Source organism: Rattus norvegicus, chromosome 6, assembly GCF_036323735.1.
Source record: "Rattus norvegicus strain BN/NHsdMcwi chromosome 6, GRCr8, whole genome shotgun sequence".
Lineage (NCBI taxonomy): Eukaryota > Metazoa > Chordata > Mammalia > Rodentia > Muridae > Rattus > Rattus norvegicus.
The window spans coordinates 16,114,917-16,134,420 of record NC_086024.1 but is presented as its reverse complement, the minus strand read 5'-3'; the positions used below and the strand labels follow the sequence as shown (position 1 = coordinate 16,134,420).

General features: G+C 41.4%; 1 protein-coding gene across 7 annotated transcripts in view; it reads right to left on the bottom strand.

Moving 5' to 3' along the window:
• Thada (THADA, armadillo repeat containing) overlaps positions 1-19,504 on the bottom strand; it is a 303,931-nt gene that overhangs the window by 106,103 nt on the left and 178,324 nt on the right. For all 7 annotated transcript variants that reach the window (XR_010052081.1, XR_005505507.2, XM_006239705.5 and 4 more), the window contains one exon: positions 18,883-19,051. Coding sequence is in view for 5 of the 7 variants with exons in the window: in XM_006239705.5 (XP_006239767.1) it covers positions 18,883-19,051 (169 nt within the window). In the remaining 2 variants the exon portion in view is untranslated. The remainder of the gene's footprint in view (positions 1-18,882; positions 19,052-19,504) is intronic.

The window sequence follows — 19,504 nt, the reverse complement described above, 5'->3', positions numbered from 1 at the left end:
GGACACCAAGAGCTATTTCGAAGGCCTCGTGACTCTCGAGGAGCAGCTATCCTCTCTAAGGTGGAGCAGGTTTGGGGTGGAGAATAGGGAGGGAAGTGTGCTCTGGGAGAGCGCTCTGTCCACCGACTGTTCAGATAGAAGCCGCAGACTCTCCTCGCTGCTCTTTGTGTCCCTTCATCTCCAGCAGACATGACTCAATTACCTTCAGTAGCTGTCACTTTGGAGAAGGACTTCTTTCTTGGACTCAACACAAGGTATCATCTGTCTTCACATTAACTCGGGTTTTTACAGAGCCCCTTTCTTCCTCCTTTCCCTCGCCTTTTCCCATACTTGGTATGATAGGAACTGGTTACATTGTTCATCTAAAAAGCAGGTTCTGGAGTCTGACTTCAGTCTGACACAATCAAAATCTTTAGGAGAGCAACTTGGGACTGTATCTTAAAGCCATGCCAGGAAAGTCTGGGAAACACAACTCTTGCAGCTTTTTCCCTTTTCTAACACCACAGAGGTCTGAAATATCTTGCCAAAATATTTAGGCCACAAAGATTCTAACAATCCTAGCTGTCTTAGGTCTACAATTAATTTGGACTTAAAAATAGGATCACCACTGCAACTAATGAAATATTATTATATTAATTGATAACTGAATAATAAACAATTAAATAAAATGTAATTACATTACACTGACTCAGTCTAATGCTTCCACTGCGAATCTGTTGGTTCCCAGGCATGTGTAAGGCCCCAGGAATGTCTTTATATTGCACTATTACCCATCATGCGCCACCCTAGCAAAGTCCTACATGTGTCCTGGGAAATCACACTAACCAATAATGACTTGGGGACTTCAGAGGTCACTTAGCAGTTCACAGCTGTTCTTCCAGAGGATCCAAGTTTGGTTCCCAGAACCCATTTTGGGCAGCTAATTGTCACCTGTAACTCAAGCTCCCAGGCATCCAATGTAAACTTCTGGTCTTCATGGAAACATGCATATACACTTATACAGACACAGACACACACACACACACAGACACACACAGACACACACAGACACACACACACACACACACACACACACACACACACATCTTTAAAAAAAAAAACCCGCTAATAGTTGACTAAAGCCTCATCCAATTAAAAGAAAAAAAAAACCTAAAAATTCACATTGTTTGTATGTGTGTTGAAACTCTCATCTATTGTCTCTAGAATGCTAAGTAAGTGCTCTATTACTCACCAATATAGTTAGCTGTTGGTGCAGTATCTTAAAGTCCCCCTTACAAGCAAGTGATGAAAATGAAAATAAAAACTCAGGGCTTGAATGTTGGCCTGAAAGAAGGCTTAGGGATCTGGTTAAATTTCTTGAAACTTGCTTCAACTGTGCAAGTTTCCCACAATCAACTTCCTTTTGTTCTTCAGAGACTGCTGTTTGACCCCATTCTCCCTCCACTCCCATGCTGGGAGGAGTTCAGAATTAATGATTGGCATCAGATAATTCATTTCCAAATCCAAGCAGCAGGTGCTCCTAGGAAGGACGCACAAAATGCCCTTCCCAGAAATGAACACGTTTTACAATGATTGCTACAGATGTCCAAGAATGCTCATTGGAAAATATACATATTAAAAATATAATGTCCATTCTAAGTTAAGCTATAAATGAACTAAAGATTTATAGATTAAGGTATAAATGAACTAAAGGCAAAAGAAGAAAATAGAGGCTCAAAAGACATGAAATATCTTTATAAAAATCCAAAAACATAAAATTAAACAAAAAAAGGAAGGGGTTGGGGATTTGGCTCAGCGGTAGAGCGCTTGCCTAGCAACCGCAAGGCCCTGGGTTCGGTCCCCAGCTCCGAAAAAAAGAAAAGAAAAAAAAAAAGATGAAAAAAAAAAAAAAAAGGAAGCAAATTTACTTTACTTTTACTGTAGACTACTGAAAACAAAACTTCAAAAGGCGTATCACAAGTATGTTCAAAGTTACAGGTTTTTCAAAAGGATGAAAGAATTCTCCATAAAACAAAAAGCTTTAAATGTAAATACTGACTAGTTCCCATGATGAGATTCACCTCTGAAACTCAGTAGATTGCAAAATCAATGCACAGACGAAGTTATTTATAAACTCTACTTCCCATCAACCTTAGCACGAGGCCAGCTAACAAGAACAAGTTAATGTTTCCCAGAAATCTTCACGGTGCTATCTGATTGCCAGCACTCTGGCCAAGGTAAACGAGACAGCAACAAAAGAGCGACAACCACTGCCAAAACCACGATTAATGAAAACTACATTTCTGCTTCGAAGTCAATGCTGAGAATCATGCCTACACCATATTCCTTTTTAGACACTGTAATTTCAATTGTGCCAAACATTCTATATAGTGATTTGAAGGTAGATTTTTAAAAATTGTTCCCTTTGTTTTCAACTTACCACTTGTTTCATTCCTTGAGGAAAGCTTTAGATAAAGAACATCCTCTCTATTACAAAGTAGGTCACCGCCAAATCAGAGAGCACGCTTAGAAATCTAAACTAAACCCTGACCATTACTCCTAGGTAAAGCTTTTTAAAGCATAAATGTATCTAACCCAATGTGAAGTGTACAGACAGCCCTGTGGGTCTTTACACAGAACTCCGTAACATAAGACGAGTCTATCACACTGGGCAGAAGCTTCCCAATCCCATTAGACTCTAAACTGTAGGCCCCAGCTGCTCAGAACACCGTGCACTGTGGTGCTCACCTGTCTGTAAAGGGCTGAGAGGCAGTCTCCTCTACATTAAAACGGGTCCAGGAAGAAAGTTTACTCATAAAAAATGAACAAAGAAGAAAAATCCAAATTTTGAGTCTTCTGAGACCAATGGTGGTGCCTTCAAACTCTGATTCTTTTGCAAATTCACTCTTTAGTATATCAGCTGTTTGACAAAGTAAATTAGACCTTTGAAGTCTCTCAGTTGTCAGACCTTTCCTGTCTGTGGACTGAATTAATTGTCTGTCTGTCCACACACAGTTGGCCACTGAACTGTAGGGCGTTTGCTATCGCTCTCTGCTGTGTTGGGAGGTCACTGTGGTTTCCAGGCTCTGACGGTCCCCTGCTGTTGAAATGCCTACTCTTCTCTGCACACCACGGTGGGCTGTGAGACCGAGCCTGCCTGTACAGCTCCTGTGTTTGTGATGGTGAGAGAACTGCACCCCAAGGGTAGCGTTTGTCACCACTCATCCAAACATATCGACCATTTCTGCTTGCTTGCTGGTCACCTTCCTACAACATGAAATCCCTCTAAAGTGCGCAGCAAAAGTGTGTGTCCATCAGTATAAGTGTTTAAAAACCAGAGTCCTGGATAAGACAAAATGATAAGGAAAAATGTCTAATGCATTAGAATCTCTTCAAATAACAATCTATTCAAAAGAGCTAACTTATTACTTCATACAGTCAGTAACGAAAGCAGAACAAAACAAAAACAGGGGCTCAAGGTAGTTCAAGCGTGTTCAAGCGTAGGCTTACGTGTGTGAGGCTCAATCCCTAGCACCAAACAGCAAACCTGCCAGAGCTGCAGATGTCTGAGCAAACCTGAGCAGTAAGACATCCAGATGACACTGCGGCAGTACTCCTCTCCAGAGCCTGCACACGACTGGGAGAGCCATTTGTAATGAACAGCATTAAGGAAGGCAACTTTTTATGGAGCTTCAGTGTCAGAATCATACTCACGTGACATAAACAAAGCTAAACTCCTAAAGCAGCAACAAGATTTTCAAGCTAGACAACCTTACCCTTTCTACTGAAGGATATGAGAGCCAAAGCTCCTACCCTCCGTCCACCCAAAGTCAACACTAGTACTGAGTGGGTAAGTGGCTTGTCACAGCTGGAGATTCTGCTCCGCTCTGTTCTTCAGGGTTCCTTTTTCTGTCACCACAAAGGAAAGAGGTCATGCACACTGCATCTTGAAGTGCCAGTGACCGCCCGCTACTGTACCACAGGAAGAGCAGCCATCTAAGCAGCACTTACACTGTCCACTGCTTCAGCCAGGAAATACCAACACACAAACTCTCCAAACTGAAAACCAGGGAAGAACTTTCATGACTTTTGATGACTCTAAAACAGCATCAGTCTGTTCGTTCGTTTGTTCGTTCGTTCGTTCGTTCATTCATTCATTCATTGTTGAGTACTTAAGGTTAAATGCTATTGGAGTATGCTAAAGAATCATGAGTTTACATTATTTTAAATACAGTAGACAACATTAAGCTTAAATAATAAATGATGGCCTTGCTGGTGAGTCAACTTGACTCACAAACTATAGTTATATGAAAGGAGAGAGAAGCTCAATTAAGAAAATGCCTTCATAAGAGCTTGCTCTCAGGGCATTTTCTAAATTAGTGATTGATGGGAGACAGCCTAGTCTGTAGTGGGTGGTACCATCCCCAGGTTGGTGGTGCTGGGTTCTCAGAAAGCAGGCTGAGCAGGTCATGTGAGGAAGCCAGTAAGCAGCAGCCCTCCATTCTAGTAAGAGGCCTCTGAATTATCTCCTGCCTCCAGGTTCCTGCCCTGTGTGAGTTCCTGTCCTGACTTCCTTCGGTGATGGGCAGTGGATGTGGAAGTGTGAGCCAAATAGACCCTTTTCTGCCCAGTTGCTTTTGGTCACGGTGTTTCATTGCAGCAGTAGAAACCCTGCCTAAGACAGTAACTCAAGAGTAAAAACAAGGGGCTGGAGAGACGGCTTGGAGGTCTGGAACACTTTTTGCTCCTACAGAGGACGTGCGTTTGATTCCCAGCGCCCACATGGTGACTCACATCCATCTAATACCCTCTTTTAGACTTCATGGATACCTGGCATGCCCATGGTTAACAGACATACATACTAACAAAACATTTACACACAATAAATAAATATTTTAAAAGTTTAAAAATAGTATTAAAAAGAAAAAGAACAAAAGCCCAACAGGTTCAGAAATCCTATAAAAATTCTCAACTTAAAAAGACTTGGGATTTTGGGAAACTATATCAGGGGTAGGGTGAGTGGTATGTTGTCCTAAAATCCTATGGGTCCTAGGTTTGTTCTCCAAGAGTGCAATGTTTTTCCTTTTCAAAACCTATTTTTTTTTCTAGATATAAATCACCTGAAGAAAATACTAGTAAATCTAACTCAGTAATTACTTAGAGAAAATAATTCATTAAAAGACACGGTATAATACATTTTTGATTGGCCTTACACTGACTATGTAGAGCAACTGGAGGAAAGAGTAACTAGCCTGCTTAAAGCCTAATCTTCACCAAGGTATAACTCTTATTCTTTGTAGATGAATATAAAATGAGGAGTACAAAATGTTTTCTTGAATTCACTAATTAATAAAGGGGATCAGTAAGATGAATGCAAGGTTGACCCAACACTGGGAAATGATGTAATTCATTATTATCTCTAGAGCTAACAACCAGGAAGCTGGGAAGGTAGTGCAGGTGCAGCACTTGCCCACCACAAGTAAGGACTCCCAGGTTTTATCCCCAGACCTAGGCAGAGGAAGAAAGAGAATGAACCCAGTGACTGTAGAAAGGCGTCTACAAATCTCACCATCGCCCTCCTCTCTGGTTTGTTTTTGTCAATTTGACATTGGCTTCAGTTATCTGGGAAGAGGAACCTCAACTGAGAAAATGGCTCTATCAGACTGCCTGTGCCCAAGTCTGCTCCTGCCTTCATGTCCTGCACTGCTTCCCTTCTTGAAAGAAAGGCCTGTAGATTGTGATGTGAAGTAACTCTCTTCTCCCCATGTTGTTTGTGGACATGGTGATTTTACCACAGTAGTAGAAAAATGGCTATTTGTAATGAAAAATTCACAACAAACTATGAAGTACAATGAAAAATTTGATGTATCTAAGAAAAACATGTAGTTATATACCAAGGAAAGACTGAATGTTTCCTCTATGATTAGGAAATGCAAGCTTGTTCATTCTGACCACTCCTACTCATTATTACACTGAAATTGGCAGTACAATAAAACAACAATAAGACAAAAGCAGGAAATAAAAGGCATAGTAACTGCAAAGAAACAAAGTGCTTCATTGGTAGATGATAGAGACATCTAAGTTTTAAAGGACATTGGACTAGTAAACTTGGCAGGGTCACAGCATAAGGTCAGCATATGAAAATTAATGCTACTCCCCATATAAGCAAAGGACACTTTAGAGTTAAATGTAAAAACAGCACTATGTCTAATAACACACAAACCATTAACCACTACGGGGTAAATCTATCAAAATAAGTTATGTAGAAGACTCATGGATTCTTTTAGGCAGTAGACAGCCATGTTTTCCAGTAAAGGGCCAGAGAGAAAAACAATACAAATTTTGGGTCTTTCTTACAAGTGTAAGCAGCTATAGAAAATATCTAAAAAAGAAAGTTTTCAATAAAATTTTATTCAAAACAGGATGAGGGCCTGATTTGACTTTATGACTACAGACTGCAACCTTGTTGTAGAGAAATGCATTTAAAACATCTTATTGCTAGTACTGATTAAAAGTTCCAGACTAATTAAGTCACTTGCAAACTTGTAGGCTGTTGTGAAGTAGAGATGGCAATAATTTCTGCCCAGAGCAACAAAATAAATAGTTGTAATCTGTTAAATATTAAACTGTTTTACATTGAACTCAGAAATCCTATCCTAACATTTATGTTTCAGTGCCTGTAGATGCCTGAGTTTTCAAGTATTCACTGGACTGACCATAAAATCGTTCTGGTTCCTTTATTAACTAATGAATTAAATAAAACTTTGTACATACTCATTTTGTATTTGTCTGAGTAAGGATTTTATTTATCCATTTATTTATTTTTAAATTCATTTTGTAATAAATAATTTTTATAATGGCATTTTAAGCTAATCACATCATATTTATCATCATGAAAAAGAGTTGCCAGCTGCCACTGTATTTGGAACTTGCATATCTAATAACTCTACTTTTTAACTAAAAATATTTATTTATTTCTTCTGTATGCATTAATGTCTGTGTGAGTGTATGCCATGTGCATGTGGGTGCTCAGAGAGCAGAAAAGGACTGGAGTTACAGGCAGTCATGAGCTACATGACATGGGTTCTAGGGACCACACCCAGGACCTCTGCAAGAACAGCGAGTGCTCTTAACCACTCAGCCAGCTCTCCCGTACCATAACATCGCTTTTTATATCAACACTTCAAATTGTGGTACCTTTATATATCAAAGGATAGGCTGTTGTTCAAAGTTTATATGGCCTGTCCTGTGTCAAATATCTAGAAAGTAGGGAAAGACAATGTCAGGTCCAGGCCTACTTAGACTCAATCCTCTTTTCATCATACAGTTGTCTATTCATAAGGCAATCCAGTGTGCTGATGGAGGACGACAACAACAACAACAACAACAACAACAACAACACACACACACACACACACACACACACACACACACACACACACACACAGTGCTAAATCTCAAACTAAAACCAAATAGGAACAAAGTAGTCACAATAAAACACAGCATTTCCTCTTATGCTTTTCAGTTTTAAAGTGGTAAAAACACTTAGGGTCCCTGCCTGACTTGCTCTTTATCCTTCCAGTTATTAGAAGACAAGGGATTATCTACCTTATGTGAAATTCTCTCGAAAAAACTGTTCAGAAGAAATTCCAATGAGCTCTAACTGAATTTTATACAAAAGTGATTTTGTAACCATTTTCATTTTCTACACACAAAGTTCCAAAGTAGGCTATTGAAAATCTGTACCTCAAGTAACATAATACTGAATATTTTGATTTCCCTCTGCTGGCGATAATAAGCCTCTTGAACTTCTATTTTTGAAAACTGTGGCACTCCTTAAATCCTGTTACAGAACTGCTGACAGGGGTGACAGCAAAGGAAGCAGGTGAGAGCCTGTCCCGGCAAAGGCTGGAGGAAGAGGAAGAAAATAAAGCATAAGCAAGCAAATCATCTTGCAAGAGAATTTTGGGAGATCTGTGTCACCAGTGTTCACAGGTCAGCTCAAAAGCACCATCAAGACCAGAGGAAAGGACTGGCTCTCTTTGCCTGCCTCTCCCTGCCTTGCTACATTTAAACTGTCAGGGTACATGTACCCTGGTGCATAGTCTTGATTTGAGATCCTTCTCAAGTAGCTGAGACAACCTAGCTAACAATTTTTTAAAAAGTAGTGTCAGTTGCTTTTCAAAAATAGCTCCTGGTTTGCTCAAGTCATTTTAAAAGTTCCCTTTGATTTTATAGTGAAAAACATACAGAACTAATAATGTTTCTCTAGATTAAATTCGGTGCTGGAGGTTTACTGGCTGTCCTCAGACAACACACAATAAAGACTGATACTCTAAATCAATATTCAGCTTCATTCCTGAAGGCCATGTACTAAGTAAGTACAACCTAATTCAGTGGTACTTTGAAGCAACTGACTTAACCTTGAGAGTTAGCATTCTGTTGGGTGTTTTTTTTTTGTTTGTTTGTTTGTTTTTGTTTTTTCCTTTTTACTTCTTTTCCTTTTATTAGGTATTTTTTATTTACATTTTAAATGTTATCCCCTTTCCTCCTTTCTCCTCCAGACACATGCTATCCTATTCCCCCTCCCCCTGCTTCTATGAAGGTGCTCCTTCACCAAACCACCCACTCCTTCCCACCTCCCCACCCTGACATTCCCCTACACTGGGGCACTGAGCCTTGACAGGACCAAGGGCTTCTCCTTCAACTGTTCCCCAAAAAAGGCCATCCTCTGCTACACATACAGATGGAGCCATAGGTTCATTCCTGTGTACTCTTGGGGGGTTTGGTGGTTTAGTCCCTGGGAGCACTAGGGGGGCTGGCTGGTTGACATTGTTGTTCTTCTTATGGGGTTGCAAACTGCTTCAGCTTCTTCAGTCCTTTCCCTATCTCCTCCACCATTGGGGACCATGTTCTCAGTTCAATGGTTGGCTGTGAGCATCCGCCTCTGTGTTTGTCAGGCTCTGGCAGAGCCGCTCAGGAGACAGCTACATCAGGCTCCTGTCAGCATGCACTTGGCATCTGCAATAGTCACTAGTTTCTGGGTTGTGCTAGAAGATTCAAAGTCAGCAGCAGCAAACCCAGCTTTCTTTCTGTTGGCCGTGTGAACAGATGCATTCCCCAGGTTCAGGGTAAGCACCTACCTGCAGGGCTGGCCTCCAGCACAGTATATTCAAAGAGGTTGTGTACACTAATACTGTTTTTTTTTTTTTTTTTTTTTTTAAAGACAGATTGCTGCTCAGGCTGACCCTAAACTCGCTATGTAACTGAGAACGATCTTGAACTTCTGATCTTCATATCTCCATTCCCCTAATGCTGAATTATGAGCATTAGGTGTGCAGTGCCATTTCTGGTTTAGACGGCGCTAGGGATCAAACTTGGGACCTTGCATATGTGAGGCAAGCTCTACAAACTGAGTGACAAACCCCAGCCCTGGACAAGTACTTTTGACGCTGCAAACAAGCAAGTGTGTTCTGGGAATCTTGTGAAAATGCATGTTCTGATTCAAAAGAATTAAGAGTGGCCCAGGGGCCTATACTTCTAACAGTTTCAGGGATGCCCAGGACTGTGCTTCCCCACTGAACCTTGAGAAGGAAGGCTCTGTAAACTGTTTTGAGTGCTTGGCAAAATCACAACAAACTACTACATAGGCACTCAGGAAAACAAAAACAACAAAGCCACTGTCACTTTCCTGATATGAGTTTTAAAAATGATCAGACTCATCGTGACTAAGCAACTGACGCCTAAGCTTTAATTTGAGGCTGGGAAGAATGCACGTCTATTCACTTTGTGCTCATTTCCTTGGGAGAAAGAGCAAATATTCAAGAAACAACCAATAGAGGAGGTGAGGACAGGGAAGAATAACAAAACGTATTGCACGCTGACTCATAATAGGTGATGTCACAATCGTGGACCCTTCTGCAGAAAGTCCAGGGTTCCTGTGTGGGAGTCCTGGGAGAGGCACGGCAGAAGACTGGGTGGGTGGGTGAGCACTGCTGCTGCTGCTGCTGTTCAGAAACCTGCCACCTTGTGGGCTATGCTGCAGCTCTGATTCACTCCACATTTCCTTCCAAGTCCACCAGCTTAATTTCTGGTGCTAGAGTACATGTGCCGGTGCATACCCACACAGAGTTTATATGTTCAATCATGAGTGTAAACTACTACCGTGTGTTTTAACTTCTGAAAATCAGACCTGATGTGAGGTGAAAACTTCTGGTTTCTTTGGAGACTCAGTGTGTCATGTGATGTTTTTCTAGAAATTGTCTTATGAGAGGATACTTTTGCTGAAGCAGACGTGTGGGAAGATGTTTTGCTGAGGACAGATGTGTTTTTCTAGAGGCAGCCTAGAAAAAGGGCTGAAGCAGATACACGTGATGCTAAAATATATATATATATATATATATATATATATATATATGTAGCCCAATAGGCAGTGGACAGCGCTGGATGGCGTCAGTACCCCTTGCCATTCTTTGGTGGTCATCATTGGACTTTGCTGATGCTGGTCTTCACTGATGACCCTGGATGGCATTGCTATACCTTACCATTCTTTGTTAGCCAACAACTGTCATGACTTCGCAGAGAAAAATGCACCAAAAGCCTTGTGGTGGTAGCTGGCAGCTTCTTGCTGCTTCTGCGGATTTGGGTCAACTGGGAGAGCATTGCAGTTTCTTCTAGATCAATTTGCCATTATTGATTCGTGAATGTGTTCCCTCGTCCTCTTGTTACCGATTCAACAATGGCGTTTACAAGTGGAGCTTGTCTCTGATTCGTGTAAACTGTACTTTTAATATCCTGACAACACAGATTGGATTTGCCCCAAAGACCTATTTCTGAACAGGTCCACAACCTCCTTTGCTCTATTAACCTGTCCTTTCCCCTACCTCTGGTGGTGGTAGGATAGGAGATGTTAAAACATTTAAGAATCCTTTTCTCAAATAAAATGATCAATGAATACCACTTTCTAGTATATGAACAGTATTGAAAATGGTCATTAATCAGGAACTGATGCTGTATATGCTCTTAAGAGAGAATCTGCCATAACTGAGCACAAACTTAATGTAAACCCTTTTCATCGTCCATAACCAATCAAGTCTTTGAAGACTTAAGTAGTGGGGGTAGGGCAGTTAAACAGCACATGGAGGTTGTTAATTATATTGATTTCTTTGAAGATTAACAAAGACAACAGAATTCTCTGGCATCTGTAAACTCTTCAAAGTCACGCACACCTTAAATCCATTTAATATAAAAGTAACTCAAAGAAACAATTTTAGAGCCCTCTGTAGAAATTCAGTTCTCAGGAAGTCAAGCAAAATGTCTGTTTTCTCCAGAAATTTGAACAATTTCAAAGGTATCACAAATAATAAGAAAGCCAGATCCTAGTGAGAACCAAAGCACTACCCTTCCCCATGATGTCACCTAGTAATAAGACGTCACGCCTGCACACACCTCTCAGCTTCTCTGGAGAGCTGCTAGTGTAAGCATGTAAGGAGTTCATTTCCAAGCCACCCCCCCCCCCCCCGCCACACACACAGCAAAGACTGAAGCAGGGAGCCATCCATCCATCACTTGGCAAACAAACAAACCCTTAAATATTTGCAAGTAAAAATTCTTAGCTCAATTAGCAACCTCATTTGTGTGAAGTTTTCTAAAACATGAGTTTATCCAAAATAAAAGCTCTATTATACTATGTGTCGCACCTCCCACCATACGCTGTGTTGAGGGACAAACATGCTTAGCAGTGCTCACCCACCAAGTCACATGCCTAGGACTACCCAACTCTTTAAACACACAAACACATAGAGGGGCAGACATATGCAAAATAATATTTGACAATTTCTAAAAGAGGTATTAATAATGTATGTTAGCCCCTAGGAAGAGTTCTCAACCTGTGGGTCTTCACCTCTTTGTGGGTCACATCAGATATTTACATACAATTCATAATAGTAGCAAAATTACAGTTATGAAGTAGAAAGGAAATAATGTTATGGTTGGGAGTTACAACCACAATGAAGAACTGTATTAAAGTGTCGCAGCATTAGGAAGGCTGAGAACCACTGCTCTAAGGTGAAAGCCAACGAATTCCTTAGCAACTCAAATAAACTGGGCACCCTAAATGAACCCAGGTCTACAAGCAAGTAGACACACTCTGTAATCCCTAAGTACTGCAGTGACAAGAACTGTTACTTTCTGCCTACTTCAGTGGCACCTTCTAAAAAAAGTAATAAATAGTATTTTTATTGGCTAGGAAACACCTCCATATTTCCACTACATATAGGCCCATATATTATGAGCTACTCGACAGGAGTACTAGGAAATCACAGTCCCCCACTGTAGATAGTGTGCTGCTCTGTCATGATGGGTTTTTCTGAAGTATAGTCTGAGTTATCTTGAGCAATAAAATGTCTCAAAAACAGTAACAATTGGAGGACTGGGAGGGGCTGGCAAGATGGGATGAAAAATGACCTTACAAAAGTACTAGATTACTCTATCTAGGCGGATCCTGTATCTCCTTTCACTTTATGAACTTCAAATTCTCCCCCTGGAATGGTCAAAGAGTTCTTTGTCTGAGACACTGTACTAGTGTTCCTTTCCAGATTCATTGAGTTTCTGATGGACTCTGAGGGAAAGGATGTAATTCCAAACAAGCCAGGTGCACAGGATAGTGAGAAGCTGATAGGCAGGATCTCCTCGGGGAACCTGCAGGAGGGAGGGACCCCGTCCTTGTGAGGGAGGGGCTGACTAAAGGACCCAGTGTGAAGCACTCACTCCCAGGAGACACTCCCCTGCGCACTCTCAGCAGACCAGTAGAGACCTTCACATGCTCTACTACTGTTTCAATGGACATTCATTTTCCTAAAAGAGCTTTGTTAAAGCTCAAAGTCTCGTATCATTTTTAGTGTTTCACATGCTGACAAATACGTTCCCTCCGATCTTAATCTCAACAAACTTCTGAAACCACCGATTGGCCAAGCACATGGTCCCTATGAAAATACTTTCTTATGCTGGATTACCCTAAGCCCCAATGTTTATGAAGTTTTGCCCTAACTCCAACCCACCCCACATCACCTCAGGGGATGACTATGGCACTCGTTCCTTTGGTACATATCACATGCTGCCATATAACTTCTGTTGTGGAGCTTGCAAAGTCGACAGCTTCTTTTTTCAGGGAAGATAACGGTTTCTTGACAATGGGGGCCATGCTATTAACAAACTTTTCTTTGTGCTTTCCCTGGTACCCGGCACGACTGTTTATACTTAAAAGCTACTCAGTAAGAATTCACTAAGTAAAAACAAAGACATTCTCTAGTTCACTCTATGTGTATCTCACAAGCCCAGAACAGACAGCACATGAAAGGCCTCACTAGAGGACAGTGATGTAATAGCCACTGTTCTCTTTTCTGGATCCAAGACAGGCCTGACTCTCTGTGATCCTAGAGGGGGTTCATCTACATGCCTCTAAAATGGGGTGTCTTTTCTAGTCTTGTTCATCAATTAAGCCCACGTTGTTGGTCCTTCTCTGTGGAAAAGATAATCTCAGACACACATCTGGCACACCTGCTTACAAACCTATGTGACTGGTGCAATTTGAGAGGAAAAGTATTTACTTTCTAGTACCTCCTTCCAGTCTCAAACATTATTACTTCAACACCAACTACTCTGACCCTTCATTAATTGCTCCCATATTTGCCTCCTGCTCCTGCTTACATTGACTCCTCTATTCTGCCTGCTCTTCTGGGCCAAAGCAACTAATAGTTTCCAAAAAAACTACATAATCCCCTACTATACTGACTATAAGTTATAGTATTATGCTATTATTATTTTATTTCCCCCCTGCATCCCTGCTATAAGAATATTAGCTCCATGAAAGCTGATCTTGTTTTTGTTGGATTTTGAGACAGGGTCTCATGTAGCCCATGCTGGCTTTGAACTCATTATGTAGCTGAGATGATCCTGAACTGATGCTCCTGTCTCTGGCTTCCATGTGCTGGGAATACAGTTTTATTCAGTGCTGGGGATTGGATCCAAGTGCTCTGGGCATTGCCAGAAAAGCACTCCACCATTTCAGCTACACCCTCATCCCTGAGAACTAATGCTCCTGAGCGAGGATTTCTCTTTTCTCTGTTGGATCTGTTTGAGACAAAGGTGGCATTAATCAACAGTGACTAAATAACCAACAATGCCAATTTCCCTAGTGGGACCCTGAAGGCCCCACAGTGATGGGTTTTTCTCTGAGAATTTTCTTTTCCTCATCCACAGAAATAGTACACTATAGTACAGTATAACACACACATACACACACACACACACACACACACACACACACACGTATATGGAGTACTGTATGTACAGTGTATGTACAGTCTAAGACTATAGGTTAAGAGCACAATTAAAAAGCTTCCCATGAGAATAGAACTAAATCCCTGTTCTATCTGCCACCATGTATGGCTTGTATAATTTTGGGACATCTCGGTCTCTCAGTCTCATTTTCTTTTCCTATCAGTAGAACAGGATAACCTACACCAACCAGAAGGGCTTCTGTAGGTACTCAATAATAGCCCATCTTATAGACATGTCTTACTCAGCCACCAGGGGATATAGATTTTCACCATCCTGGCCCTAGTCCCTGGGGAAACATGAAGCGGCTATCCTGTAGGTTCACATAGCCCTGACCTATATTCAGCCTTTCTTCAGAACACTGCAAAGCCACAGGAGGCCACTGCTGAGGGACAGTGGTCATGCATGGCAGCCAGTGCTCTGGAGCCTGAGGGCTGGGAGCTATCTTCCAACACCTGCAGAAGGCTATCTAAGTAACACACACCAAATAAAAGCTTTTGAATATTTACAAGGAAAGGATTAATTTATCCCTGGAAATAGCACTTTAATTAAAAATGACTTTTGGGGGGCTTATATCCAGAAAGCAATATATTGCCAAATTACATTTTAACAAGGTCTAGGTCTATCTTTAACTTTTAAAAAAGAGCCCAATGCCACTCAGTGCTTTTCACACACCAAGGCAACAGAAAAATCATTGCTCTGCTGCCCTGGGTTCAGCCAGATGTCTCTCCTCCCAGCTTTGTGACTGCTTTCAGTCTCCAGCTGTCTCTGCCACACTCCTGCTCTCTGAGAACTGCAGGGTCAGCAGAGACGTTGACACATTACAGTCACACCATGAGAGAAACTCTGCCACAGCTTTATCACTTACACATTCTCTTTCCCCAGGGCCACAGGTCCACAAGAGGAAAGAGCAAACCTGATTCCCAGTCATACATATGAGCGTTTTCAGTGATGTCTGACTCACTCTGGAAACAAACCACACTGACAAGTAATCCACTCAGCACTGACACCAACACCTCCAGGCTTTTGTTTTTCCATCTGAAATAATATTTTCTGAGCATGAAATAAACAATGGACACAGGGCACCAAGTGGGATCCATTGAGTACATTGCCATTTCTAGACAGCTTGAACATTTTATACTTCACAATTTTGTACTGCTGAGAAACATGGAAAATATATTAAAATTCTTAAAGCAAAGACAGTATACCATGGATATGCTTTTAAAAGATTGAAGTAACTCTTAAATTATATTTAATTATAAGTACTCAGGCAACCATATGGGACAAGGCTGTCTGCCTCCTGGACTTTCTACTTCCTTCTATTGCTTGGGTCTGGGAAAGGCAATGAAGGACGTTTGTCCATCCTGGCTCCTTGGACAGCAGCTACTTTACACACTGAATCCCACTGCAACCTCTTAGGAGTGATAAGTGACCTAGTCATAACATTAATTTCCCAACACGAAGAGCTCTGGCAGTAAAAATAGAGAGTTAATTGTATATCAAAGACGGGTGGCCTTGTCAGTGCTGCTCTCAAGTGAGGTAATCTCCGTGGCTCTTCTGGCCTCCACTGAGACTTATGTCTTCAGAACCTGCTGTACAATCTCACCTTCCCAGTGTGCAACACTTCATCTACCTCAGCACTGCCATTCTGAGCCTCTGGTTTTGAAAGATTAGGAAAGAAACTCACAAGTTCTTATTCTGCACACCCTATAATTTGAGTCTTTTCCAGACCCAGCAACTCAGGGATCAGCACATTTTTGTCTTTAAGGTATACCTAAGAAACACTGTGGGGCTTGATATGTTTATGTAAACATCTTCAAAGAAATGAATGTATAATTCAAGAAAATATTCTGTGAAAGAATTTGTTTTCTGATTACAAAATGATTTCCTGCTCTTGGAAAACTGACAGTTTTGCATTTACTTAGCTGGCTTTGGAAGTCCCACAGAGAGTATCATTCCTCTCAGGTCCTTAACATCTCTTTTCCAAGTGCAAGTATTTGTTGGTTTCAAAGGTAGCTCTACAAGGGAAGACCCCTTCCTGATTTAACCCTTTAGATGCTCACTGGTAACACGGCAGACAGACTGGAGAACCCAAGCATCCTTGATTCCTTTTCTACCAAGGGAAGCAGCCTCAGTAAGTACAAGGTCTGTTAGACATACAGTGAACACCCAGCACCCACACTGTGACTCCCTCCCCCAGTAAGCCTTTCTTCCACTTTGGTCAGACTGGTGCAACAGCCAGGGCCTGCCATGGAGGGAGGAGGTACACCAGCACAAGTGGAGAAAGGAAGGAGGAGTGGCCTGCTTCTGAAAGAGCTCTACCAGCAGCAAGGCTGCAACCTTTCATGTTTAGGGCACTCCTAACTCCTTATAGTGTACACTTTCAAGATTCAGTTTTGCTATTTTCCTTGTCATTAGTCTGTTTCCTTTGAAACAGCAGCAGAGTTGGGACCAACAGATCTAACTTGGGCTTTCTGAAGCAACGTTTCTACTCATGTGGTCTCTGTGACTTCTACAAGTGTATCTCGACCAGGGCCAGATGGTACAGAAGGTGGCGGTACTGCCCATCAACCTGATCTTCAGAAACTTGCAAAATAGGTCTTTGATTGAAGTGTGGACTGTGAGTAAGTCTGTGTGCTGGTAGAGGGTTGTGCTACTGGCTTAGATGAACTTTGTACTAAATGATGTAGAAGAAAGTGTTTCCAACTAGAAATGGTCAAGCATGGGGGAGGTTGAGAAGGCAGTACAGTGTTTTTAAGGGTGTTTTCTGCTGGAAGTACAGTGTGAAACATGTATTAATATGTGAAACATGTATTAATATGTGAAACATGTATTAATATGTGAAACATGTATTAATATGTGAAACATGTATTAATATGGTTTTAGAAGCCCTTATGTTGTTATCAGGCAACAAAAAAATGCTATGAGGTTGTTTTTGTTACAAAACAAGAAAGAAAGAAAGAGAGAAAGAGAGAGAGAGAGAGAAAGAAAGAGGGAGGGGGGAAGGAGGGAGGGAGGAAGGAACAAAGCAAGCAAGCAAGCAACCTAACTTGTTTGAGTAAACCAATGATGACCGTTGAATCTTTATAGCATGTTTCCAAGGCTAAGATAACGTATGTTCCTCTTTAGCATAGAAATAGAGAGAGGACCCAAAGTATAAGTGCTTAAGGTTTTATTAGAGAACCACATGAGACTGGAGATATGGTTTTAATACTCGCCATACAACATGGGGGCCTGGTCTGAATACTCAGTCCAAAGGTAAAAGTCTAGAGGTACAACCCGAGGGGATTCCCCTTTACCTGACTCTATGATGTTCTTTCTGCCTAAGGGGCTCCTTCCCCATGCCTCATTAACTACTTTCAGCCTCTGTTTAACTGATATCTGCTCTGTGGTGCCCTGACTTCTCCACCTTAAACTAATGGCCCTGCCATGTCTCACCCATCACCTAGCAAGCTCCATCAGGACTGCCTACTTTCTGTTCTTGATGTTGTCCAGACCAGGAAACTGAGTTAATGTCCTGACTACGACACAACAGTATACAGTAGGCATTCAGTAAATCTTTACTGAATATATAGACAGCCAAGCCATGAAGACAAAAACCACAGCTCTACCTTACATTTCACCTATAGGAATATGTTTGCATCATACGGCAAACCCATTATGCACAACCAGGCAGTTCATCTCTGGAACTGCACGCTGTGAGTCATTTCACACAGTCCTCCATGTGACGAGTATGGACTTCAGGTTTACGATATGGCCTGGGATCTCAAGGTCAACTCTAATTGTGCTTATAATCTAGCAGCATGATGTGATGGTTAAATGAGTTCCTATCCATCCAAGGTGAGCATCCACAAGAGCCAGTAACTGGCAGATTTTTACCAACACTATCCATTACCAGGTTAGGGTCTTTAATAGGACAGTTCCTATTAGTTCTCATTCATTTGTTGTACTTAAGTAAAATGAACAATAAAACCCTATATTTATTTAAAACAAAAGCCAGAAAAATGGCTTGATTCTCCATTGCTTTGCTAAAACACTATGACCAAGGCAATGACTAGAAGAGCTTATGTGAGCTAACAGTTCCAGGGAGCTAAGAGTCCTTGATGGCAAAATGAAGGCATCTGAAGGCAGGAACAGGAAGCTGATGGTCTATATCTTGAACCACAAGCAGAGTGGATAAACTGGAAATGGTATGAGTCAACCTTCCCAAACAGTGACACCAACCGAGGGCCAGGCATTCTAATACCTAAGACTCTGGGCGACATTTCTCATTTAAACTGTCACAACGGTGAGTAAGGAATGGCCAGAATGTTATATAGGCATACTTGATGAAAAAGCATGTTGCAAAATTTAATGCACAGGATTATCTGCCAAGTCAGTGTGTACTGGTTCATATTTGAGGTGCATGAAGTCCTATTTGTGAGGTATCTAGTCCCTAAGAAATAGAAACGAATAAGTTACACAGATAACCGTAAGAGCCAATGCAGCAAGTCTTCACATGCTAAGAAGACATAAAAGCCCATCGTGTGGTGCCCCATGGAAGTCACACAGAGTCACTGTACTTACTTGCAGAAGTGTCCCATGAATATGGTTTTGTCGGAAACACTGGTCAGTGCTGCTGGGGAGTGAGTCCAGCAGAGCATGGAGGGTACTTGGTATCTGGTCTATCGTAATGAAGGGGACCAATGCACGAGCTGCCATTTCACGGGAGCGGTAAAAAGGTGAGCGACCACACCTGCGAAAAACATAATACAGTGTCATCCAATGCTTGTTTCCACATCTGTATCTTTGTATATGTCTCTTTACAGGATTAGTAAAACATTGGAAATGACTGTTCATATATTTTCCTTACCCAAATGATGTTTTTCTTTGTATAAGTTTCACAGTTCACATTGTTTTTGGCAAAAATAACACTAATACATATAATTCTATCACAGGAAAAAAAAGATAACAGCTGATAGCAAAAATGGCTTGCACCTTAATGATGAACAAATATTAACCAGACACCATGAAGAGCAGAAAGTGCTGTTAAGGGCCATGAACAGAAAGACTATCTCTGAGCAGCCTATATGCTGGTTGGAAAGACAAGACACACAATTGAAACACTGAGCAAACCCAAGGCAGTGTAGAGAGAAAGATAACCAAGTGATCATGGTGCTGTGGTTACAAGAATGCAAAGAGAAAGACT